The following is a 26,104-nucleotide window of genomic DNA, read 5'->3' on the forward strand; positions in this document are numbered from 1 at the left end:
TCTGTCTGCCAGCTTTTGTTCCTAAAGTGTTCTCTATTTCCACAAAATTGTATTATTCCTGGGTAGCTCCAGAAAATGAGCCCCAAATCTATCTATCTATCTATCTATCTATATATATATATATATATATTTATTTTAAAGTTCCACATTCTTCCTATTGGTCCCCTCCGGCAGATTCACTTCCTCTTTGCTCTCACGCACACTTCCTCTTCAGCCGAAGCCCCAGGACGCCGTGGCTGGGTTAGAGCTGGGGGGAGGCAGGGACTGATTTTCAGTTCCTGTGCCAATTAAACTGCACGCGAGCTTTCAGAAAAAGCCTCCTCCCTGCAGATTACTCGCTGCTGCGGGCTCATCGTTGCCTCTGCCCTGCCGGTGTCGTACCTCGAAACGGCACTGTTCTTAACTACGGCAGCGATGGGGCAATCATATCTGCCCCCATGGCAGTGGGTAAGATACTGGGGGGCGTTGGCTGTTAGAAGATTGGGTGGTACCAGTTTTGTTTTGGGAGGATATGCAGGCAGGAAATTAAATTTTGTGTGTGTGTGTTTATCTTTCATTTTGGAAAAGATTTCATTTTCAGTGAAAGCACAACCCTAGTTAGAGCCTGAATGGAAAACACAGGACAGCTTGGAAATGGGTGGTAAATTCCCCCTACCAAAAAAAAAAAAAAAAAAAAATAGTTAAACCTTTTTTTCCTAAGTTTTCAGCCACTTCTTAGAAAGCCAGGAGCAGCCTCTTTTACTTTCAGGCCAATGCAATATCGGCACCCGGAGAACGGATGCTCATGACTGAGTGCCCGCTTTCTTCTCGCCCCGCTCTTGGGGGCAGGCACTGCAATATGCAAATGGATTGCTGAAGCAAGGAGGAGGCGCTAGGGGAAGTTGAGTGGCCCTAGCGCCTCCTCGGCAGTGGGCACCCAGGAGAAGGGGCTGGCAAAGGGTTAGGAAAACGGAAGTTGCCTCAGGGGTTACGGAGCCGTGTGCAATCGCGGCCCACGTCCAGTGCTGCAGCGGCCGGCTGCCCTTCCACTCTCGCCCCCTTCAGCTTTGCCCACTGCTCTTTTACTCGATTTTTCCCCTCCATTTAATGACTCCTGCAGGACGCCCTCTCCCATTTATCAAAATGATGATTTTCCTCGCAGCTCCTAGAGCAGGTAAGAGGCTCTCGAGCCAGCCCAGCAAAACAGAGGTCTGTCAAAGGTGAGAGAGGTGGAGGAGTTTAATTCTCAAACGAACGACAATCAGAAAAGAGTTTACAGGTCCTTTGGAAAACCGTCTAACACAAGCAGCAGTGGTAAAATAGCCAGGTTGTCATTTTAGGCTGCTCTGAAGGGTTAGGGATTAGCTTATTAAGTAAGTGATACCATTTGGAAAGAAACTGATCCATTTCTTGGAAACTCATGCCCAGCTATGACAAGGTCTTATCTGCACCTCTTCCTCCCTGAAAGAGGGATGGGGGATGGACTTTATCAGAAATGAACAAAGAACTGAGGAAACCGGCCACAAAACCTACTCTTTCCTTAAAGAGACGTGGATAGTAAGCTCCCCCACCAAATCCTTTCAGCAATAAATCAAATCAATACAGCAAGTAAGTTCCCAAGTTACTGGTATTGCAAAGCTGTTAGTACAGTTAAATGGCTTTTCATCAGCACTTCCACCTCTTCCTGAAATATTTCTTCCAGAGCAAAGTTCAAACTTTTCTTTTATTTAGGATTCAGGTTTCAACCATTATGGGTATGCCTCAAATTAGCCAAAAATTAGTAACTATTGTTAACATTCTGGGAAGTACACATGGGGAGATTTTTAGGAAGGGCAGTAAGGCAATGCTACAACGCTCCCTGCTTACAGAGGGCTGAGGGAAGGAAGGAACAGTCCCATGTTCTAAGAAACCACCATGAGGCCCAGGCCCCAAGGCCAGGCCCCTGCTGAAAGGGGCTTGTTCACAGCTTGGCTTTGCCTGGCTGCAGCTGTAGGTTCTGTAACTTCATAGCTAGGCCCATGTTCCCATTAATCTTCAGTTTACCCTGGAAAAATGCCTGCAAAAGAAACAAAAAAAGTAGAACAGGTCAGCATTCCTTTCCTACTCAGCATCGTCAGCCTTGAGATCTCCTCCCTCCGGCTGGCGAGTATTCTGCACCGATCCCAGGTAACAGACGGGGCTCTGAGATCTCCACCACCACCACCACCACACTGCTCCTCAGGTTGGTTTCTTCTTTTCTATATACCAAACCCATTAAAAAAGACATAAGCAAGATTTCCTTTAAGGTCATTCTGGGGAGCAGAAAGCAGGGGTTTTTTTGTCTCTCGTTACCGCATCTCTCTAGAGATGTTCTTCACTAGCCCCCAGTCAAACAGCTGCTATGGCTGAAAGCAATGGCTGATGGTGCAGCATAGCTCAAGGTAATATTGTCGGTAAGGTGAAAGCTGCCAGCATACTGGGCACCCACATCACCTCTGCAGCCTGCACCAAAGGCCACGGAAACAGCTTCCCAATGGCCCAAATTTCACCGTTTTCCCAGCAGACACACAATCCCTTTTCCAGTTAAAAATGTCAGAAGAAAACCCTCCTTCCTGGCCCATAAACAGACATGTGAAACTGTACTGGAGGGTGGTGGCCTGTATTTGTAAAGCACGTGTTCTCAGATTTAACTCATGAAGTGCTGAGCAGTGCGGTAGGTCCTTTCTTAAAGGCTTATGGTCGGATCCTGAACCGTTGTCATTCCTAGAGCAACTTCAACAGTGATCAAAGGGCAGGAGGGGCTCCAATTCCTCCTTACGAAAAAGGCGAAGGGCTCTGGGGTTATCCCCCTCTGGGGGGGGGGGGGCCATCTGCCGAATCCGAGGAAGTGGCAGGGTCCAAGGACCCGGGGGCCACCCCCCGGGACCATCCGCACCCAAACTGGTTCCTGGGGCTCTGCAGCCGGTCCGGCGGTCAATGGCGCTGAGCGAGGGATTTTTGGCGGGAGGGGGACAAGGGGGCGGGGCTCTCGTCCTCATGCAAGCTAGCTAAATAAGATTTGTGCATGAGGAGGACGAAATCCGCTGAAAAAGGGACCCTGGATTTGACGGTGGGGACGAGCAGGGGTCAGGACCCCCATCCTGGGGACCCGCAGGGGCCAAATCGGGGGTTAAATAAAAAAAATCCGGCCCCCCAGCCCCAGGGAGCACTGAAATCGGCCCAGACGAAAAATCTAATATGGCCACCGTTCCCGGGCTCTGCCGACCTGGGAAAGGCCTGGCCATGCCGGGAGGAGTGGAGCCCCGGGCTAAATTTGCTTGTCATGCCGAGGAGGGACCTTCCCTACCCGGCAGGCAAGCAGTGCAGAGAACCTGCCGTGAAAAATGCGAAGAGGGCAGCCCACAAGAAAGGCAGGCTGCCTGCCGGGACATAGCAGAGCCGCGGCTGAAGAAAAGAAAGAAATACTTGCTTGAGCCTAGCAAAAGACAGATAGAAAGGCTGACTAGCCTGTCTGCTGGAGACAGACGAATACTGGAGGGTTAGAGGATAGGCTCTGTCCTGATATAGGGCATCCTTCAAGTTTTAGTCTGTCTCCACCTGCTGGAAAGGAGGCTCAAACCCACTGTCTGGACTGATCCGGGTATGTACAGGAACACCCTTTTACACTTCCTCCCTGTGCTGGCAGGGCAATTCTGGCTCTTCGCGGCCCCCGAGGGTGCTGCACATTGTGCTCAGCAGTTACAGGACCTAATTTCAGGGATGAGGAGGGTCTATGCACCTTTCCTTCCTGTTCTAATGTGCGGAGGGACCTGGGCTCACTGAAAACCTGCCCTATCGAGGGGCAGGGTTACTGCAGTAGAGGTAACCCAGACGTTATTGGCAGCTTATGAGAACTTCCAGTTAAATTAATTTTATCCCAATACATCTCAGACTAAGATTGTATCATGATTGGGATACAACCAAAGAAAGAAGAGTCAACAGTTACCCCACAAATTTTAGAACAAGAAATCAAAGGGGGAACACAAATAATTATAGAAAGAAGGATAGCCTTGACAAAAACAACCATAGGAATAAAAAATAAAAATAGATAAGGGGTCAGCAAGCCTGGCGGTGTATCTGATAACTGAATACAGAGCACCCGCACGTATCAATCATTCACCTTATTTTAGAAATGTTTCAAAAAATGTTTAAATGCAAATAAAATGTCTACAATGGTCAACAGTCTCAGTCACTGCGTACTAGTGTAGCCCAACATGGCCAATGTTTTGCAAAAATGCTTCATCAGGGCAAACGTGATATTCTGAAACAGGTCGGACTGTTGCCATTCAGAACCACCGGACTCAGGCCTGAGTCACTCCACTTTCTGAGAAAAACATCAAAGTGCCTCGGTCGATATTTTATTTGCATTAAAATTTTTTTGAAACATTTCTTCAATGTCTACACTCTAGGATAAGGTCTATTAGGTTTTCAGGTGTCAACTGAAATAGACAATATATACCGTGTTTAAAATAGTAAAGTGTATTTTTTTCATGTTAATTTGTACACTGCTTTCAGTCTCTCATGGACAGGTTGGCTCATGGACAGGTTGGCTAGAAGTATGCAAATTAAATCCAAGACTAGCTCGCCCATACACAATGCAAAAATAATCTGCTTATTTTGCTACTTCAAAGAAACACCTTTATAATTTTTCCAATGAGCACCCTGTCTGTCCCCCCCACTTCAAAGTGCTGGAGCAGGGGTGGCCAACTACAGTGCTTGAGAGTCACAGACAGGCCTGGTTTTCAGGATATCCACGATGAATATGCATGAGAGAGATCTGCATACAATGGAGGCAGTGCATGCTCTCGGGCCTGATGCATATTCAGTGTGGATATCCTAAAATCCTGGCCCGTTGGTGGCCACCCCTGTGCTTGAGGGAGGGAACGACTCCAGGCCTGTACTGCTGAGACTGCTTAGCTTGGAAGGATGTGCACATCTGGCCACTGGGAGCTGAACCAAGAGTGTCAGCCTATTTCAAACAGGCCAAACAGCTTTCGCATGAGAAGAAAATCAGGAAGTGAAACACACACTGTGCATAAATGGCAGGGGTTTTTTTTGTTTTTTTTTAATAATTATCTGCAAAATCCAGCCTCGACACTTTAGCAGCTTTTCGTGCAAGTTCACTATTTAATGCATTTTCTGCACGCAGCGCTTTCTCTTTGCTGAATCTCAAATGCACAGCCCGAGTTGGTCTACTCAAGAAATGCTGACATATGAACGCAAACTTCTCTCGGACATGAATCAGTCTCGTGATTGGAGTTGGCAATGGCGAGGAAGGGGAGGAATGGGACAGTTCTCAAAAGCCACAGTGCGACACTGCCTCTCTCCTACCTACCGTCTGGGGGTTTATTTTGCCCGTCATTAGAGCCAAGAGGTCGTCATCTGCCATTGTGATCGTGCAATCCGCCTTCTTATCTGCAAGACAGAGCAGAGGAAAAAGGAGTTAGCATCTGCCAAATGGGAGGGATGCTCCAGCCTCTCCTGAGAGTAGAGTGCAGGCTGTGAGCTAAACTCAGTCAGAGAACGTGGCACCAGCAGGCAACTTATTTAAAAAGGAAAAAAAACCCAAAAACCCCAAAACGTTCACTATTCCCTCAACCCACCCATACCCTCTGCAACCTTTATAGTGACAAGAAAGCAGAAAGCGTAAGAACATTTGAGGTGTGTCATTTATAAACTAAAGCAGCTCTCCACTTAAAGTAGAACAACCTTTGGTTGAAAGGTGCTGACATGGTGTCGTAGAGCGCAGAATTCCCCCCTCCTGTGCAGAATTGCTGTTTGCGGTGAAGAGGAAGGTCCCAGTGCGCCATTCGTGGTAAGGAGGAAGGCCCTGCCTCCCCATGAACGGAACATGCATCGTTCGTGGCGAAGAGGAAGGCCACCACGGGAGGAAGGAGTACTTGAATGTGGTGCCAGAGAGAGGGAGCCTATATGAGGAGATTGTTTGACTTTTCAAGCGGAGAATTCACCGTGAACGCGCCCATGAGACCAGATAATGCAGTTGGTCGCATAGTTTTCAATGTGACCTTTCGTATACAGTTATCCCAATTGTGAATTTGAGAGAATATAAGCCCCTGAGGCAGCCGTTTTCAAACGGCGAAACTCGGCCTGAGTCGGGCAAATTTTGTGTCTCCGCTTCAATAAAGGATTTCATAAGACATCAGGCATCTATCTTCTTTTTTCATCCTGTACTTGAATGTGGTGCCAGAGAGAGGGAGCCTATATGAGGAGATTGTGTGTGTGAGAGATTGGGAGCTGGTGTGTATGAAAAAAGGGGATCGCGTGTATGCGAGGGTGCTAGCCCGTGGGAAGGGATTGTGTGTGTGTGAAGGGGTGCATGAGAGAAAGGGAGCTTGTGTGGGTGTGTATGCAGGAGGGGATTGGTGTGTGCGAGGGAGCCTGGATGAGGAGATTGTGTGTGTGAGAGATTGGGAGCTGGTGTGTATGAAAAAAGGGATCGCGTGTATGCGAGGGTGCTAGCCCCTGTGAAGGGATTGTGTGTGTGTGAGAAAGCGCCTGTGTGAAGGGGTACATGAGAAAGACATAGGTAGCCTGTGTAAGCATGAGAGAAAGGGAGCTTGTGTGGGTGTGTATGCAGGAGGGGATTGGTGTGTGCGAGGGAGCCTGTGTGAGGGGCTCAAACTCTGGGAGTTAGAGTGGAAGGGGGTGAGGGGAGAGATACTGGCAGGTGGAGGAGTTGGGGCCTGAGAGGACAAAGGAGCCAGGGGAGTAGGGAGAGGGAGTGGAAGGGACACTGAATTTCTAGGGAAATTCTGCATCTTTAATAATTTTTTCTGTATTAATTTAAAATGTAATTTATTTAAAAAAAACAAAACAAACAGTCATGTAAATTGTGTTATTTTGACCAATATAAAGTTTGCAGGATTTTACATTTTATTTGCGCAGAATTCACCTAGGAGTAATAATTATTTTAAATCAATTTACAACAATGCCCAAAACATATCAGCAAGACTCTAGAAATCTTATAAAATGAGTTTGTATGGATTGGTAAATAGACATAATATATCCAACTGGTGGGAGATAAATCCATTATCCCATCGTATATAAAAAGTGGTGATTTTCTTGACGTTTTGATTTGAGCTTCGTTACTTGTTGAGGATTAGCATTCCTATCTATTTATTTTTCAGCATTTGGATGGAGAAGTAGCCTGTGGAGGGTGAAACAGGGATCCTTTGCTTGGGGCATCATATTCAATACAACCAGTGTGGAATTTTAACCCTTTATCAAGGCATGGTCTTCATATCAATTTAACTGGGAGAAGTCTACAGCTGAGATAGGATTTGAAATCAGAGTTTGATCTTCATACAAAATGACACACATCTAACACTGATCCCACACATAGTGGGGAATGATTAAGGTTCCTAGGTGACAGATGTAATTGTCAAGCCATGTTTGGGGATATAATTGCTTGCAAAATATTTTGGTGTACAAAATGTATTACACTGATGTGTGTTGAATGTCTGACTGATTGATTTTGTACTGTAATGGAGAAATTATTTACCTGATAATTTCATTTTCCTTAGTGTAGAAAGATGCTACTCTCGGTCGGCGCAGGCGGCTAGGTCTTCTCGGGCCTGTACGTGCAGGCGATACAACCTGGGGAAGGTGTGCAAGGAGGAACAGGTCACCGCTGGGCAGACGTAGACGGGTGACAGCAGTCTAACTTCTGCCCATGAGACCGTCTGAGCCCTAGTGGAATGAGCTTTAACCTGAGAAGGGTAATGGCTTTCCTGCCTCCACCTAGGCTCCCGTGACCACTTCCTTAATCCAGCGAGCTATGGTAGTCCGCGAAGCTAATTCGCCCTGCTTCCTTCCACCGTGAAGAACAAACAGGCAGTCTGTCTTTCGAATCTGTTCCGAAACGTCCAGATACCTCACCAAATGTCTACCGCCATTCAAAGGACGGAGGAGGCGGTATTCCTCTGCATCCCTGTGCTTAACTAGGGAAGGCAAAGAAACTGACCAATTCAAATGAAACTCTGAGACTATCTTACGGTAGCCGGGGGACTGGAGATTCACCACATTTACTGGCCAGTTTTTCCAATTCGTTTTCAAATAGGAGTGATCCTTTAAAAGCCATCTTTGTAAGGTTGGCCGTGGAGGTAGCGTCGGCTACTTGTCTTCTGGCTGCTACCACTGAGGCCACTCCTTTGGCTGAAGTACGGACTAAATCTGAGCTCATGTCTGCTAAAAAGGTGGCAGCGGGTTCAAATCCGAGTCATCCACCTCCTGAGAGAGAAGCAGACACGAATGCGCTACCAGGGCACAACAAGAAGCAATCTGTAAGGTCATGGTTACTGTGTCAAAGGCTTGTTTAAGGTTAGACGCCAACAGTCTATCGTGCACATCCTTTAAGGCCGCTTCTCCTGCCACTGGGATAGTTCTTTGCTTAGAGACAGCGCAGACCAGTGCATCCACTTTAGGGAAATGCAAACATTCTCTCACTGCTGGATCCAGCGAGTAGAGAGCTTCTAACGCTAGGCCCCCATTAAAACTTGTTTCTGGGGCATCCCAGGTCAATCAACTCCTGGATGGCTTCCAGTACTGGGAAGTAGCAAGAGGCTTTGTGCAAGGAAATCAGAATGGGGTTCTTCTTTGGTTCCGTCATAGAATCCACTCCCGGAACTCCCAGCATCTTCAGGGTCTGGGAAACCTAGGCTGGCAATTCATCTCTATGAAAGAACCGTAACGTGGGTCGATACGGTTCTAATCCCAGGGGAATTTCCCCTTCTTCCAAGGGATCTTGCTCTTCGTCTGTGCCATCAGAGTCTCCACTAAGGAGACCCTTGGTCAGGCAGGGCAAGCCTCAAGGTCTGCCAACAGGAATGGGAGAGGGAGAGGGGGATGGCTGATGGACAGGGGGCAAGCGAGGAAGTAGACTGCACCTAAACAAAGGCCTGTAGTCCCTGGAAAAATTCCACCCAAGAAAAGGCTGCCAGGTCCATGCCTAGCCCGGGGGGGACTGGGGTGGGCTCAGCTGAATTTCCCTCTCCCCTGGAAAACCCAGCCAAGGGGTTACTCAGATCCTGAGTACTTCCAGTTAAGGCTGCCAAAGCATCATTTGCATGGGAGAAGCTGGGCTCAGCAAAGTCCAGGGAGCCAAATCCCCTTGGGCTTCCTCACAGTGCTGTCACAAGTTGGAATCCAGGACAGGCTGGGAAGCCCTAATATGACAAGCAGCGCAGAGAGCAAGGTGCTTATGTTCCTTGGCTGCCAGCGCCATTGGCGATGGTAACCGTGCATTCGATCGGCTCGCACTTAAAACATTTTATGCGCACAAATTTTGAGCACCTAGGTGGGGCGCAGCGAGGTGCATGTACAGCCCGTGCGCCTGGCTTTTCCTGTATCCTGTGCTTACTTTACTGTATGCGCACGTTATGTGTGCGGCGCGTGCACAAAGCCAACACACTGCATATACCGACGTCCTATGGCAGGCAATACAAGACACACAAAGACACACACAAGATGGCACCGCCGTGGCCTACCCTGCAGTGTGCCAACCAAGCTTAAAGCCGGGCATAGCCCACTGGGGCCGCTCAACACGTTTGTAAGCCCACTTCCCTTTACCCCAATGGGATCAGGAACGACGTCCTTACGGCGAGCTGAGCAAGGAGACCAGAGGAAGTCTAACCAAAATCTCTTTCTGAAGGTAAACCATCTTCCCCCTTTAAAAAAGAAAAACAAAACACTTACCTGGGCTTAGCGCTTACAGGCTGAGTACAGAGACTGTCTCTGGCTGCGGAGGGGAAGAGGGCTTTGGCAGTCACTGCCGCGCTCTGCTTCCTGCACCTGCTGCCTTTCAGCTACTTCAGCAGCAAAGTCCACGTCAAGAACCGGCTCCTGGACCAAGGCACAACTCCGCGGGATCTCAGAAATCACCTCAGGAATTCTCAATCGGGGGAGGGACTTTCAGGTATCATCACAGGACAGAAGGGCTCAATCTTTTCTCCAATTTAAAAGTAGAATTTCTTCTTCCAAGAGGTACAGCGATCCCCACAGAGAAAGCATGCCTACGTCTGCTGGAGACAGAGAGATACTGAAGGGCTGAGGTCACTGCAGGGGCGTATCTAATGTGACGTCAGCTGTGACATCTGACTCAGTCTCCATCTGCTGGCAGGGGAGCACAACCCATTGGCCCTGAGTCCATCTGGCTTCAAGCTAGGAAAGCACCTGTTAGTATTTCTTAGGTATGTTGAGGTTTTGTCGTATGTTACATGTTTGTTGAGCTGTTTAACATTTTTTCAGTAAAACTTATGAGATTTCTAAAGTCCTTTAGAAATCTCATAAGCATTACTGTAAACTGATTTAAAATAGCAATGTAACAATTGATTACGAATGTATGTCTCTCTCACATTCTTGGATATTAGGAAAGGGTGACTGTCAGCTGTGGCCGGCCCTTTTCTGTTTATTAAACAGAGCTGATGGCCCCCTGAATAGTGTCTTGCACTGCAGAGTGAGAGACCTGGCTCCATCTTCTGGGTGCTAAGAGAAAGGTTAGAAAAATTAAAAAATAAAAATTGCTCTTCAGGTGTTGTGTAAGAGCCGTAGTGAAATAAGCTGAAGCTTGCTGTGTCAGCCGCAAAAGGGCACTCCTGTTTTTGGCCAGTAGTCAGACAGAGAAGGAAGAAAAAAAAAAAAATGTCTGGATGCATGCAAGCTTCCTGCTGAAGCAGGGGGAGAGAGGACAGACAGATGTAAAAAGTGCATCAGGAGACCTAGCAATGCTACACACAAGAAACTTGTAAACACCATCTGTTAACAGAGTGCCAGGTCAGTAAGGAAAAACCAAATTCCCCACCTCCTTCAGTTAGTTTATATTTCCATTTTAGGGGCAGAACATACATCACAGTCATTTACGCTGAGGTTCTGCAGTTTGCAGACCCAATTCCTGGAGATATTACAAAAACACGCAAGTGCTGCCAATTCCCCCTCCGCATCTTTCCTTTTAATTATTCACTGTCACGTTTCTGCCAGCCTCACACGAAGATCCGACTAATTCCTGACTGTGAAAGACTTGGCTAATCTCACACGTGTGATTAGGAGGGCCTGGGCTGAAGGCCAACTCTGTGAAGAGTGCAAAAGGGCTCGCTTGGACTTTTCTGTATCAAAGTTGGGTGAGGCTCTGGGAATCTAAAAAAGATTAATCTCCAACCGGTTTACCGATCTCCAATTCCAAGGACACAACAAACAAACCACTCTCCCAACAGCCCTGCTGTTGGGAGAATTGAGAAATAGGTCCATGAGGCCCTCCAATTTCAGAGGAAAAGAAAACCAGTGTATTTTCTCTTTATTTTATTCTTCTCTCATTCCATTTCTTAAGCTGTTTTATCATAACTTGTTCCTGGGGGAATTCTGCACCTAAAAGTTACAAATTCTGGGCCCAATACTTTAAAATTCCGCAAGCTTTGGGCTCGATTACTAAGACTTTATTCCCATTCTGTCTTTAAGGAAAAATGCTTAGTAAATGAGGCCCATCATCAAATACTAATTCATTTATAAAGCAATTTAGAAAGAAGTTATTTCTCAAAAATGCAGAATGTTATAAGTCCTGGCCCCCTCAGATTGCTCTTGCCCTCCCCAGCTATCCCTCCCCTTATGGCCTGAACCCCTTCACCATCTCTGCTCCCCCACTACATTCGCTCCTCCCCCCCCCCCCCAGGGCTGACCCTCTCCCCTTTTCTTTCACTGTCGCACACTGCTCAAACTCCTCCCCCCACCTCAGAGGAAGACTCAGCTCACTCTGCCTCTTTCTCCATGCTCTCTCCCCCCCCCCCCCCATCCCCAGCATTGTCCTGAACTCTTTCCCACCTAGGTTTCACCTCCCCTCCCTCAGCTCTCTCCAGCAAGATCTCCACTTTTCTCTCTGCCCCTCCCCCCTCTGTTCTCCCCTCAGCCCAGCAAGACTTCCTAGCTTTCTCTGTCATCCCTTCTCTCTGTCTACCTTTCTTATTCAGGCTTCACCGGACCCCCCCAATGCTTCCTCCTTTCCTTGGGCTGTGCAAGCCCAGGCCGACAGTGCAGGCTCACTTCTTCTGGTCTGCATTGACCCAAGCCCACTCTCCCAGCTTTTTCCTGGTTGGTGTAGGCCAGGCTGCTGCTCCTGTTTTGCTTTCAGCTGAGAGAAGATGCTATTCCTGCCTCTCTTCCTGCTCACTGCTGCTGCGGTCTCCTGGTCCCTGCACCTAATTCTGTGGGACAGATGCAGAATTCTGCACCTGTGCAATGAGGAATTCCCCCAGGACTAATAACTATGCCAAGCACATCACAAAACGCACCCTAAAATTACAAAAAGGTAAAACATCAAAATCAAAACAGACAGGACATGCCCAAGACGATAAAGGAAAATTAGTTTCATACCTGCTAATTTTTGTTCCGTTAGTACCACAGATCAGTCCAGACTCCTGGGTTTTATCTCCCTTCCAGCAGATGGCGACAGAGAAAAGCTTTGTAGGCACCGCCTCTTAACCCTGTGTGCCATCTGGATCTCCTCAGTATTAATCAGTACCCAAGCATAAAATATTTAACAAAAACCTTTCAACCAATTAACTCTACTATATCCCCCGGAACGAGCAGAGGACAAGGAAATTCATAAGTTTTAGAACACTAATGGGAAACCTGTGTCATTCTTCAGAATTATTAAAGTAGACAGATCGTGTGGACTCTCAAACTCCTCTCCACCACTGGCCAGGACTCTGGACTGATCTGTGGTACCACAGAAATGAAAATTAGCAGGTAAGAACCAAGTTTCCTTTCCCTGTACGTACCCGGATCAGTCCAGACTCCTGGGATGTACCAAAACTTCCCTAACAGAGGTGGGACTGTGAGAGTCCTGCTCCAACAACACTTACACCAAAACTGCCAACGTCCGGGGCCTGGACATCCAAACTGGTAGTGTCTGGCAAAGGTATGTAAAGACTTCCATGTAGCCACCCTGCAAGTCTCTTGTGGCAAAAGCAGTTGGCACTCTGCCCAGGAGGCTGCCTGCGAATGGGTAGAATGAGCCCTTAATCCCTCTGGGATGGGTCGGCCATGACAGATATATGCGGATCCAATAGCCTCCTTCAACCAATGCGCTATCTTGGTCTTTGACACCGTTTGACCCTTTTTTTGCACCACTCCATAGCACAAAAAAGTGATCCGACAATCTGAAACCATTAGTGACCTCTAGATACCACAACAAAGCCCTTCTGACCTCCAAATGTTTTAATTCTTTTGCATGAGGTGTATTAATCTCTAGATTTGTAAAGGCCGGAAGCTCCACTGACTGAGCTAAGTGAAACGCTGAGACTACCTTTGGCAGGAAAGACAGAACCATCCTCAGGGAGATTCTGGAATCCAAAATACGCAAAAATACCCTACATGACAGAGTTTGAAGTTCAGACACCCTTTTGGCTGAATAAACTGTCACCAAGAAAACCACCTTCAAAGTCATATCTTTTATGGTGGCTCTCTTAAGAGGCTCAAACGGTGCTTTACATATGCACTTAAGAACCAAGGCTCCAGGAAGGACACACCTTAAGAATAGGGGGAGGGGGGTGCAAATGCACCACATCTGGATGTGCAGCCAGAGTTGTTCCATTAATCTTGCCCTGCAAGCAACTCATGGCCGACACCTGAACTCTCAGGGAACTAAAACAAAAAGAGAAATTTTCTTTAAAGAATAAGCTTAACGTTTTGGCTATTCCTATTTTCTTTATGTGCAAAGAGGGTATTCTTTGTAAAAATTTGAATAAATTAACAGAAAATAAAAAACAAAACAAAACAGAATATACCCTCCCAATCTTAACTTATTACCTCAAGCCCCCCCCCAAACTCCCTCTCCACAACAAACACACAATTCTGCCCCTTCTCTCTCAGCCCGCATTATTTTGGAAGGGTTTTAGTGGGGAGAAGCCAATACAAACCTTTCCCAGATGGAGAAAGCGTCATTCAGCTGCTGTTCTCTGTCTCAACACCTGACCCAAACATACTTTGATCTAAAGTCTTTCAAACATCCGATGCCGCTTCTGGAGCAGAACCCCCAGCTGCACCCTCTGAAGCAAACTCTGCAAAATGTCCCCTAAAGCTGGTTATATCCCAGGTCTCCGTCTGCTGGGACAGGGGAGGGCAGGCCACGGCACCGAATGCCCAGACTGGAGATTGTTTCTCCCTCCCAAAAGCGCACACACAACCACTAATGCTCCTCCTCGCCCAGCCTGGAACAAATGACTGAACCCACCTGAATTCAAGACCACGGAGCCTTTGCCGTTCTTCACGTCCACCACCCACAGTGCTTCTTTCCCATCAGGCCCCTCCTTCACCTTGAAGGCAAAGATGCCTCCGATCTTCTTGACGAAGTCTTCTCCCTCCTGAAAGGTAAGCAGCATTAAACAGCGTCAGACGCTCTGCAGGCTGGCTTAGCTTGGTTCTCACTGCCTGCGGAAGACATGTGGAAAGGAACAGTGTTCCTACTTGATAAAGTTAAGGCTTCTTTAAAAAAAAAAAAGCCCACCTTCCCAGGCTCTGGGCCAGCAGGAGACAGGATGAACCTGCAGCCGCTCCTCAGCCTTTCCATTCTGCACAGCAGCACTGCAGAACCCCCAGATAATGAAAAATCCATGTAATAAGTGAAAAAATAAATGAATATTTTCTGTTTTCCTTCAACTGATCTGGATTAGCTCATACTGGTTTTAATTATTATTATTTCTCCTAGGTAGGAAGTCTGCACCATCCTGGAGGAACTCCAAGAAAACCAATCAGGCAAGTACAAAATCTTTTTTTTTTGGATGCTTCACTCTGAACAGTTAGAGCCCCTCAAGTAGTTCCCCACCTTAAGTGCTGGGGTGAGGGTAACTACTCATCTCCCAAAAGCTACCTTCCACAGAGGCTCGTTCACCTAGGGGTCATGTCCCCTAAACCACCTGTCTGAAGCATGCCTAGCAGTGCATGGATATGACAGCACCCATGCACTTTGCCCAATATTTGTGTGGGGGAGAAGCAATGCATGTAGAATTGAACATTCAAATTACAGGTGCATACTTCTCCCCCAATCCAGAAAACACACACTTTTAGAGTGGCTAAGAAAACCCTGCTTCTCCAATTTAGAGACTCAAGACCTTCAAGAAATGAGACTCCCACAGCAACACGCTCCCGGCTTCTGAAAGCCTCGCAGCTTATTCCTTCCTGCGTGTTGATGTAAGCCAAGCACATTGGTTTTACTTATTTGTGAAGATAAGTTTGGAAAGCAGACAAGGATTTGAAAAATTGCTCTCCTTTCCAACGAGCTGAGAGACTGTTTGGCTTCTTTCAGACCGCGGGCATAAAGTTCCCCCCCAACGCCTCATACTTGTGGCCTGTGTGTACGACTACCTCTTGTAGCAAGTTCAGAACAACTCTCGTTTCAGACTGCATGGCTTTACCCATCATCCTAGAAGTATTGTGATTTTCTGGGATAAGTTCAATTTCTGGATTGTAATCTTCCTTTTGATCCAAATTTATAAAACTTCCAATCTACGATCCAGCCAGGATACTGTTAGACTTACAGAACCACTGCTGCCTTTCTTTGCATTGACACTCCTTCCGAGTCTGCTCGGATATTACCCATCACCCAAACAGGCTATTCCTGGGATTTCTCTTCCCAGGCTGCTGCAATAATCAGAAAACTTCTCGCAACAATTGCTAGTTGTACTGGAAATGTCCTAGAACTGAAAAGCAGAGATGTTTTTGACTACTTTCTTCAACAGAACAAGTATGCATCTTTGAGATCTCCTTGCAGCCATCTTGGACATGACTTGACTGAAAAACAAGATGTTTACCTCCACTAGATGTGGTACTAAGCCGATTACTTTAAGAATCTGGTCAAAATATAATCTGGTAAAATCCTGTGTGTTAATCTAAAGCTTGTCTGCTCCACCCAGACTGTCATGGTGACTATGGTGGTCTTTTCTCTCTCCACTTTAACACACGCATCTGACAGAGCAAGAGAATACTGGCGGGCTGTTGTTGGAGCAGGATTATATGTCAGTGACATGAGTCAACTTTACTCCATATTCATCTGCTGGTAGGAGTGCAAAACCCCATCTATGGGGATTGGGCCTGCCCGAGTGCAGAGGAACTCAATTCATAAAACCTGCCCTCTTATTGTTGACTTTAAACTCGTGATATTTTATTTTTCCTGTGTAGCCCATGGTGATGCTGAAAACAGCAGCTGTATTAGAAAAAGATGCCATTCAGGTAATATCCTGCCATTCAACCCCCTGGATGCATCGCAGTTTTTATAGTACACTCCCCTCTGGACGTGCACACAGCCCCATGGACACGATAACATTAGGCCAATAATCTGCTCCAAAAGCCGGCTGCCCCTCCTGCTGCAGAAAGAAGGAACCCAAGGCTGAAGAGTGGATCTGGCTGTTTATCTAGGAAGCCACTGCTGCTGGGGGGTCTGCAACAGTCTAGAACTAGTGTGTCCTATAGAATCACCTTCCATGCACAGATTTAACGTTTACATAAGTAAAACCCGAGCATTCTACCTCTGCCAGCTTCTTCTCAATCTCCTTGAAGACGAGGTGAACCTTGAAGTTCGTGGTGTCTGTCGATGCATGGGTGGGAACAGCATCAATGCGAGGGGTCCTACAGCAAGAGAGGAAAAAGCAGAAATGTGACCTTAGCTTAGATCTGTCCTTGTAGCTCTACCAATAGGAAAAAAGAAAAACGAATCAGTACGGAGGCACAAACAAGACCCCAGTATTTCTAGCAAGGTAACCGTTCTCTTGGAAGGTTTATCCAAATGCACATCTTTCCTACCCCTCTCAAAACGCGCCATCAAAGTCCCTTTTGGTTCTGGTCACCACTCAACGAGCTCTTTTAATCTATCCCAGCTGAAGTTCCTCAGGGTAGCAGATTCCTGCTATCCCAGTCTTTTCCTTCAGTAAATGCTGTGAAGGACACCGGGACAGTTTTCCTGGGAATTTTGAAAGGCATTCAGCTTACTTGGATAAATGGTACTCATGTCTGAAGACAATACAAGACATTTAAATTGGGGATTATGTGCAATTGCTGTTTATAATCAGGACCTCCGGTTTGCTGAGATTCTGCTATGTTGGCCACAGAATCAACACTCATCAACTTTTGCCACAAGCTCCTGCACCCATGCTGTCTGCCTAACCCTCTTCTCTATTTACTGACTCAGAGTTGCACAGCACCAAGTGAATGGCTGTGAGCATGGATGCAGGTAATGTTCAAGTGGTAGGAGAACTGGTGGTAGCAGCAATGGCTGTAAGAAGCCAGCGACTGGCGGCTGCAGGGAGAGGAAGACATGGGGAGAAAGACTCTCTAACCAAGTGCCCTGTCTATGTAAGGAGGTAAGGAGATGAGACACCTAGCTGGGTGCAAAGGGTGGGGAGAAGGCATTGACACATGTCTGCAGAGAAGGGAGGTGTCCCTCTCCCTCACCTCCAGCTCTGCTCCCCTTCCTATCCATAGTACTTTCTCTTTTCCTTCCAACCACTGTCACTGGTGTACTCGGTTATCTCTCCCTCTCTCTTTCACAGGCACACATACAACTGAGTTGATCCCCTCTCAAACGTCCCCCACCCCTCCAAGGTGATTCCATCAAAAAAACTCCTCCTTCTCTCACTCACCACTCCCCCAGCCAAACCCTAACATCCCCCCCTCTCTCACAGTCCCTCCAACTACTGCCCATCCTCCCTTTCAGCCCATCTTATGCTGCCTCCTGCTGTCCAGCACTCACAGCCTATGCACCTCCAAAGGCCTCTGTCACTCCTGAAGCTCGAGGGCTATGGTCTCCGAGTACAATATGCCCAGTACAGTGACCCTCACTGTTGCCATCACCACAGTAAGCTCCATACTGCTGCCAGGCCTGATACAGTCTATGGGGCCTGCCTTGCCATCATTCATACTCCCCGCTGTATATCATTAGTGCTCCTGTGTCCAATGTGACCCATTTTGGTGCCATACAACGTAGCCCAAAGCTGAAGCCTGACTCTGCGTGCGTTCCCCATGGCCCGACAATACATGTGGCACTGCACGCATGTTCAAGACAAGCCAAAATCTGTCAGTTATTGGAAAAAGTACATATTGACCCTTTGTGGCCTTTGCTGGTACTGCAGCCCTCAATTTCCCCAGAGAGACAAACGTGAGCACAGTATTAGACAAGATTAATAGAAAGGTCTGTCTCAAGTGAGGGGCAGAGACAGCCTCTGGAGGCAGACTAGCCCTGCTCTGCTGCCATTCACTCTGCTCCAGTCCCCCAAGATGCTGTTTCTCCAGACTGCAAGGAGCATATGCGTGGTCCACTGCAGTAAAACAGGCACAGCACCCACATACACTGCCTTTTATTTATAGGAGAACAGGACTGAAAAGTTACGTATCAGTTTGCTAACCTTTTGGTATTTAAAGCAGCAGAGTTTCTCGGTGTATACATACATATATACTTATTATATGCATGGACACACTGTAAATAAGGTCAATTATGAAATATAATCTCCACGCAATGAAGAGGAAGCTAGGGCCTCCTAAAGCATTCACGTCTCCTTGTTTGTGCTTGGATGAATTTGACCCTTTTTTCCTTGCTTTTTTCCTTTCCCCAGCTTTTAATTCCTTATTTTATTCTGGTCTTCCCATCTCCTACCTCTTTCCACTCCCCCAGAGTCTTCCAACTCCTCCAAAAAACTTTCCCATTCTCTCTCCTTAGTCCCTGTGTAAATCAAAGCTAGGAGACTCAAGGGGATATATATATATTTTTTTTTAAATTCATTTTTACTTCTGCTTTTCTGGCACAGGAATTTACACATGGTTATGACAGTGTTTATGTGAATTTCTGTATCATAAATACATCATTAAACAATAATGATGCATCTTCCTTACAGGAAACCAGGCAAGAGTCAGCTGGTGACCACAGGCACTAGCCAATAGCAGGGCAACTTTAAAAGTGCTCAGTGACATCACTATGCACTCTGACCTCAGAGATTTCAACCAAGCTGAACCAGCCCGTTTCCCTATAGAAAATAAAAAGATGAAAGTATTCTAAGTGTGCAGGGGGTTGAGTGCACAAGAACAGTGTGAACAATGTGGTGTCACAGGGTGCTTTATCTGTGGTAGAATTCTGAATGATTTTGGTTGAACAGTAGGGGAGGGGGGGGGGTGACACACATGATCTTACAAGGCCACCTTCTCTAGAAGAAAGTTACAAACTATTCCAAGTTTAAAAATAAAAAGGGTTTTCAATAAAAACCAAAAGCTTTTTTTCCCCCCCTGCATATCATGTGATATAAACTATGCCAGCTCAAGGAACTGTACTGCCACAGATTGGAATCCTTCAAACAGAATTTGCCCTAACATGCCAGAGAAAACCAGGGACCTAGTAGTGTGCCACACCCGTGTGCTGTGAGCCTTACTGCTTCTGCATGCTGCAGAGGGGTCCTTAAGCTCATCTCAGCTGGAGTCCAGGGAGAGAATCAGAGTCCAGATTTACAAGGGAAACCGCACATGTAACGCTTTAATCCAAGCATCCCTTGACTTCTAGGCTGAACATTTCCCAGGTTACCTAAAATTCAGCACTATTAGCAGGACCCAGGGAGACATCCCGGGGCCGCCACCACCTGCAGGGCCCAGGATGACACTGTGGAGCCTGGGGCTGCCCCCTCCTGCTGGCCCATGCAGAAGGAGAGAAGCTGGAAAGAGGGGAAAAAAAAAAAAAAAAGAGGGGACAGTGCCTGGAATCAAGCAAACAAAAGCAAAATGTGAAAAACATTTAAATGAGAAATATATGGAAAAAATGTCCTAAAAATGTTTGACTGGGGTCTAAGTATTCTAAATATTTTCCACCCTCTGGCTGGATATGGATGTGCCTCACCTGTTGACAAGATCCCCTTCACTGTAGCAGCCGGGTCAGCTTGTGGAAATAAGATGCCCATGCGAGAGCTTGGGTTACCTCAGCATTTACTGTCACCTAAACCAGATCCAGAGAAGAGGTCTGTCTTGCACTGGGACAACTACAGATGTCTTTTCTGATCTGATCAGCAGAGCTCATAGAATGTGCTAGAATAGCTGAATAGACTTCAGATGGCCAGATTCATATGCTTAGGCTGAGAAGTAGCACGTTAAGCAGTCCTGGGAGGTTTCCCCAAGTTTTAGTGGAAGGGAGATGAGGTGAGGTGTTCTCAGCGAGGATTATCACATAGCTTCACGTTATTGTACACAGCTCAGCCTGTATGAATATGGATGCTAGCAAAACTGAATTCCATTGATCACCTAAAAAAAAAAAAAGGCTCTTAAAGTAACTAACATTTTACGTCCCTCTGACTTAAGAGGTCTCAAAAAAATTGCTCTCATGCAGTGTGAACAGCAATATGAAGAAATCCACTAACTATCCAGTGGATAAGCAGAGTCTGGCATACAAGTAAAAAGGCACTAGGATGGATGAATGATCCTTTCCCGAAGTGACTGCGTGCAGCAAGCTCAGCTTTCTCTCTCTGTAAGGCACTAAACTCATGCAGCAGTGGGGGCTCTCAAACCTGCCAAAAATGTTTTCCCTAGGTCTTCAGAAAAACATACAAATCTGATTTTTTTTTTATACTTAACTTATTACATTTCTTAGAAAACAGTATAGGGCAATCACAATATAGCTTAAAGTTCACAATGGTCAAAAGTCAAACCAGAAACTGCTCTAACGGACACTATTTCCCAACCTTTGAGGTCAGAGAGTTGGCTGACCTCCTAAACTGACGTGGACCAGCTGGCTGGTAGAATTGGGGAAAAACACCTGAAGAGTGGGGGGAAGAGGAGCTCCCTCCTGTGGCTGAAGAACATGGGGGGGTCTCTTCTGTTAAAGTGAAGAGGACAGGTGTACTCGTCCTCTCCCCCTGTTTCATCACAAGAATTATGAAAAAGGAGCTGTGCATCTTGTCCTCTGAGCAGAGGGGAGGAAAAAAAAACACCCCAGGTCTCATTATGGAGGATCATGCAGCCAGAGGTTAAAAGGTGGCAGTGTAGGGTAGATGCTACCCTTTAAGGGGCCGGGTGCTTGCAACAACCTTCATGGCTGCAGAACCACTAACCAGCCGGATTTTTTTTTTTTTTTTTTAAATTTACAAAGCTAGAGCAGGGGTAGCTGTGGGCTCAGATGAGTCGGATATTCATGTTTATTTTGCCAGCCTGCTCAGCTGTTTAGTGCTAGCAGTAGAGAAGAAATGAAGAGTGCTGGCAGCTGCCCCTGTACCTGGGAGCAGCAGCAGCTTACAATGCTGTGGGGCCCCCCGGATGAAGTCACTATATTTTGGCCCAGAGAGTTAGGGCAGTAGAGAGTGCCCCACTTGTGGGATGTGGGGACTGGTAACTGGGTGGCCACAGAGGGTGGCAGCAGCACAGGCCTTTTTCCTTCTGCACTGACTGCCACTCTGCAGACCAGTATAAAAAAACGTGGCCAGAGACCACAGCCAGTCCATGGACCAGAGGTTGAGAAATAGTGTTAGATGCATCACAGAATCTTCTTCCCAACACCAGAAAGGTCAAGACATCATCAAGAGTGCCACATTCTGACAGTTCATAAACAAAATAAAAGTTCCAATTTGGCCTACCCAACTTCTCATGTCTTCTCTACATTGCTCAAACACAGTTTCCAAATATCTCATTCCAGACCTGCTTTTTTACATCAGAGTTTGATTGCCTGGCATTATATGAGCCCCAGCATAGACGCCATACAACTACCTCTTGTTCAACAATACTGTTTTTTGAAAAAATGTTCAGTGCTACTGCTTTATGTCTCCCCAAGAAAGCAGTAAACAGAGTCAGAACATTAACCTTACACATGCAGCTACCAAACCCAAGCATTGCATAAACCTTGAGAGGGGAGGCACAAAATAGACAGCGCAATTGACCCACACTGACCTCTCCCAGCAAATTCAGCCTATACTTGCCTTTCCTTTCTGATCCAACCCCCCCCCCCCCCTTATTCACTTCTCACTTTTAACTGTAGGTGAAGGGGGGGGGAGGTGGGGGGGTAAAACATGGGCTTTGCCCCAAAGATTCTAACAGAGCACAAAGACAGAGGAAGAAAGATTTTATGTTTGTACTTAAGCTCAGGGTTTAGGATAACTGTTGTAAAAACCTTTTGGAAATTATGAGAAACTTTCAAAGTTTCAGAAATTTGTGTATGTTTGCAAGATATGGTTCTACACCATTCTAGGATGAGGGTTACTCACGCTAGGAATGTAGTCCTTAATGTGGCCAATCTGATTCGTTTGGGGCGAGTTTGGCTCACTTCAGTCTCTGTTTCCTAGCAATTAACATCATGCAAGGCCACCGCTTCACCCCCCCCCCCCCCCCCAAAAAAAGGAAAAATTACAATAAGTTTATTAAAATTAGACATTTCAGTTCCCCAGCAGGTCAAACAGGTATACACTGTTTAAAGTTATGATGCCTTATCAGTCATAAGATCCAATTAGCAATTTTCTTATCTATGTGTTTTGAGGCAAATTCCACAGGGCCCATCACTGGTGGGCTCTGTGCCAGCTTTCAGGGAAAAGCTCACATGTCCTTGCCCATCTCAGCCTGCACCACACACCCACACCATTGCCTGCTCTGGCCTAACAGTCCCGGGAACGCCTCCACCAAAATGCAGGGAAAGGTGAGCATTGGTCAGGGAAATGGCTTTAGAAAAAGTGTCCCTGAGCCCGAGAAGTCCTGTGCTCGCTTGCTTCTCGTTCTGGACCATTTCCCCCGCCCGCTTCTCGGGCTCCGAGAGCGACGCTCATCAGCAGTCGCCCGGCCCTGGCCCTCGGGCGCCCCCGGGACAGGACACCTTTGCCCTCTCTCTCTCTCTCTGCTCCTAGCCCCTCCGCACATTCTCCTGTTACACCGCCTAAGGGCGAGGGCTGCCGGTAGCCGCCAACAGTTTAATTCCGCTTCCCTGCTGCGTCGGGTCATTCACACAGAAAGGTGGCGGCTGAAAGAGTCCCCAAGGCCTAGGTTGTCCGCTCAGCTCCTTCGGGGGATCTCCTGCATCTGATCGTCCAGACTCGGGGGGGGGGGGGGGGGGATGTGTGTGTGAAGAAGAAACCGCGACGCCCCGGCCGGAGAGGGTCAGCCCCAGACCTGCGGAAAAAGCGGGCCCGCGCGTGGGAAGAGCGCGGCTCTCACCTGCCGACGGCATCGGGGAATCCCATCCTGTAGAGCGCCACCACCGCGGCGCCGCCGAGGCCAAGGTTATGCTGCAACGCGACGCGGGCACCGGGAACCTGCCTCCTGCCAGCCTCGCCCCTCAGCTGCCAGCAGAGCTCGGCACACTGAGCCAGACCTGAGAGAGCAAACACAGAGACAGTGAGCGCAGGGCCAGACCCGAGAGAGCACCGAGCGCAGGGCCAGACCTGAGAGAGCAAACACAGAGACAGTGAGCGCAGGGCCGGACCCGAGAGAGCAAACACCGAGAGCACCGAGCGCAGGGCCAGACCCGAGAGAGCAAACACCGAGAGCACCGAGCGCAGGGCCAGACCCGAGAGAGCAAACACCGAGAGCACCGAGCGCAGGGCCAGACCCGAGAGAGCAAACACAGAGACAGTGAGCGCAGGGCCAGACCTGAGAGAGCAAACACCGAGAGCACCGAGCGCAGGGCCAGACCTGAGAGAGCAAACACAGAGACAGTGAGCGCAGGGCCAGACCAGAGAGAGCACCGAGCGCAGGGCCAGACCTGAGAGAGCAAACACAGAGACAGTGAGCGCAGGGCCGGACCCGAGAGAGCAAACACCGAGAGCACCGAGCGCAGGGCCAGACCCGAGAGAGCAAACACCGAGACAGTGAGCGCAGGGCCAGACCTGAGAGAGCAAACACCGAGAGCACCGAGCGCAGGGCCAGACCTGAGAGAGCAAACACAGAGACAGTGAGCGCAGGGCCAGACCTGAGAGAGCAAACACAGAGACAGTGAGCGCAGGGCCAGACCTGAGAGAGCAAACACAGAGACATGGAGCGCACAGCCAGACCTGAGAGAGCAAACACAGAGACAGTGAGCGCAGGGCCGGACCCGAGAGAGCAAACACAGAGACAGTGAGCGCAGGGCCAGACCCGAGAGAGCACCGAGCGCAGGGCCAGACCTGAGAGAGCAAACACAGAGACAGTGAGCGCAGGGCCAGACCAGAGAGAGCACCGAGCGCAGGGCCAGACCTGAGAGAGCAAACACAGAGACAGTGAGCGCAGGGCCGGACCCGAGAGAGCAAACACCGAGAGCACCGAGCGCAGGGCCAGACCCGAGAGAGCAAACACCGAGACAGTGAGCGCAGGGCCAGACCTGAGAGAGCAAACACCGAGAGCACCGAGCGCAGGGCCAGACCTGAGAGAGCAAACACAGAGACAGTGAGCGCAGGGCCAGACCTGAGAGAGCAAACACAGAGACAGTGAGCGCAGGGCCAGACCTGAGAGAGCAAACACAGAGACATGGAGCGCACAGCCAGACCTGAGAGAGCAAACACAGAGACAGTGAGCGCAGGGCCGGACCCGAGAGAGCAAACACAGAGACAGTGAGCGCAGGGCCAGACCCGAGAGAGCACCGAGCGCAGGGCCAGACCTGAGAGAGCAAACACAGAGACAGTGAGCGCAGGGCCAGACCCGAGAGAGCACCGAGCGCAGGGCCAGACCTGAGAGAGCAAATACAGAGACAGTGAGCGCAGGGCCGGACCCGAAAGAGCAAACACCGAGAGCACCGAGCGCAGGGCCAGACCTGAGAGAGCAAACACAGAGACAGTGAGCGCAGGGCCAGACCCGAGAGAGCAAACACAGAGACAGTGAGCGCAGGGCCAGACCCGAGAGAGCAAACACCGAGAGCACCGAGCGCAGGGCCAGACCCGAGAGAGCAAACACCGAGAGCACCGAGCGCAGGGCCAGACCCGAGAGAGCAAACACAGAGACAGTGAGCGCAGGGCCGGACCCGAGAGAGCAAACACCGAGAGCACCGAGCGCAGGGCCAGACCCGAGAGAGCAAACACCGAGAGCACCGAGCGCAGGGCCAGACCCGAGTAGAGCAAACACAGAGACAGTGTAGCGCAGGGCCGGACCCGAGAGAGCAAACACCGAAGAGCACCGAGCGCAGGGCCAGACCAGAGAGAGCAAAACACAGAGACAGTGAGCGCAGGGCCCGACCCGAGAGAGCAAACAGAACACCGAGAGCACCGAGCGCAGGGCCAGACCCGAGAGAGCAAACACAGAGACAGTGAGCGCAGGGCCGGACCCGAGAGAGCAAACACCGAGAGCACCGAGCGCAGGGCCAGACCAGAGAGAGCAAACACAGAGACAGTGAGCGCAGGGCCAGACCCGAGAGAGCACCGAGCGCAGGGCCAGACCTGAGAGAGCAAACACAGAGGCAGTGAGCGCAGGGCCAGACCCGAGAGAGCAAACACCGAGAGCACCGAAGCGCAGGGCCAGACCCGAGAGAGCAAACACCGAGAGCACCGAGCGCAGGGCCAGAGACCCGAGAGAGCAAACACCGAGAGCACCCGAGCGCAGGGCCAGACCCGAGAGAGCAAACACCGAGAGCACCGAGCGCAGGGCCAGACCCGAGAGAGCAAACACAGAGACAGTGAGCGCAGGGCCGGACCCGAGAGAGCAAACACCGAGAGCACCGAGCGCAGGGCCAGACCCGAGAGAGCAAACACAGAGACAGTGAGCGCAGGGCCGGACCGAGAGAGCAAACACCGAGAGCACCGAGCGCAGGGCCGGACCCGAGAGAGCAAACACAGAGACAGTGAGCGCAGGGCCAGACCCGAGAGAGCAAACACAGAGACAGTGAGCGCAGGGCCAGACCCGAGAGAGCAAACACCGAGACAATGAGCGCAGGGCCGGACCCGAGAGAGCAAACACAGAGACAGTGAGCGCAGGGCCGGACCCGAGAGAGCAAACACCGAGAGCACCGAGCGCAGGGCCAGACCCGAGAGAGCAAACACAGAGACAGTGAGCGCAGGGCCGGACCCGAGAGAGCAAACACAGAGACAGTGAGCGCAGGGCCAGACCTGAGAGAGCAAACACAGAGACAGTGAGCGCAGGGCCGGACCCGAGAGAGCAAACACAGAGACAGTGAGCGCAGGGCCGGACCCGAGAGAGCAAA

At 49.0% G+C, this 26,104-nt stretch overlaps 1 protein-coding gene across 3 annotated transcripts in view; it reads right to left on the reverse strand.

The window, feature by feature from the left end:
• Positions 1–1,200: 1,200 nt before the first annotated feature.
• SCP2 (sterol carrier protein 2) overlaps positions 1,201–26,104 on the reverse strand; it is a 72,494-nt gene continuing 47,590 nt past the window's right edge. The window contains exons 12-16 of one of the 3 annotated variants that reach the window (XM_029617791.1): positions 23,155–23,311; positions 16,527–16,626; positions 14,237–14,366; positions 5,333–5,412; positions 1,201–2,035 (exon numbers count right to left, since the gene is read on the reverse strand). In XM_029617791.1, coding sequence (XP_029473651.1) covers positions 1,940–2,035; positions 5,333–5,412; positions 14,237–14,366; positions 16,527–16,626; positions 23,155–23,311 — 563 coding nt within the window. In that variant the 3' untranslated portion in view covers positions 1,201–1,939. Of the gene's footprint in view, positions 2,036–5,332; positions 5,413–14,236; positions 14,367–16,526; positions 16,627–19,870; positions 20,269–23,154; positions 23,312–26,104 lie in introns of those variants that run through there. The other 2 variants (XR_003858907.1, XR_003858906.1) reach the window with 2 other exon arrangements.

Source organism: Rhinatrema bivittatum, chromosome 10 (assembly GCF_901001135.1).
Source record: "Rhinatrema bivittatum chromosome 10, aRhiBiv1.1, whole genome shotgun sequence".
In the NCBI taxonomy this organism is placed as follows: Eukaryota; Metazoa; Chordata; class Amphibia; order Gymnophiona; family Rhinatrematidae; genus Rhinatrema; species Rhinatrema bivittatum.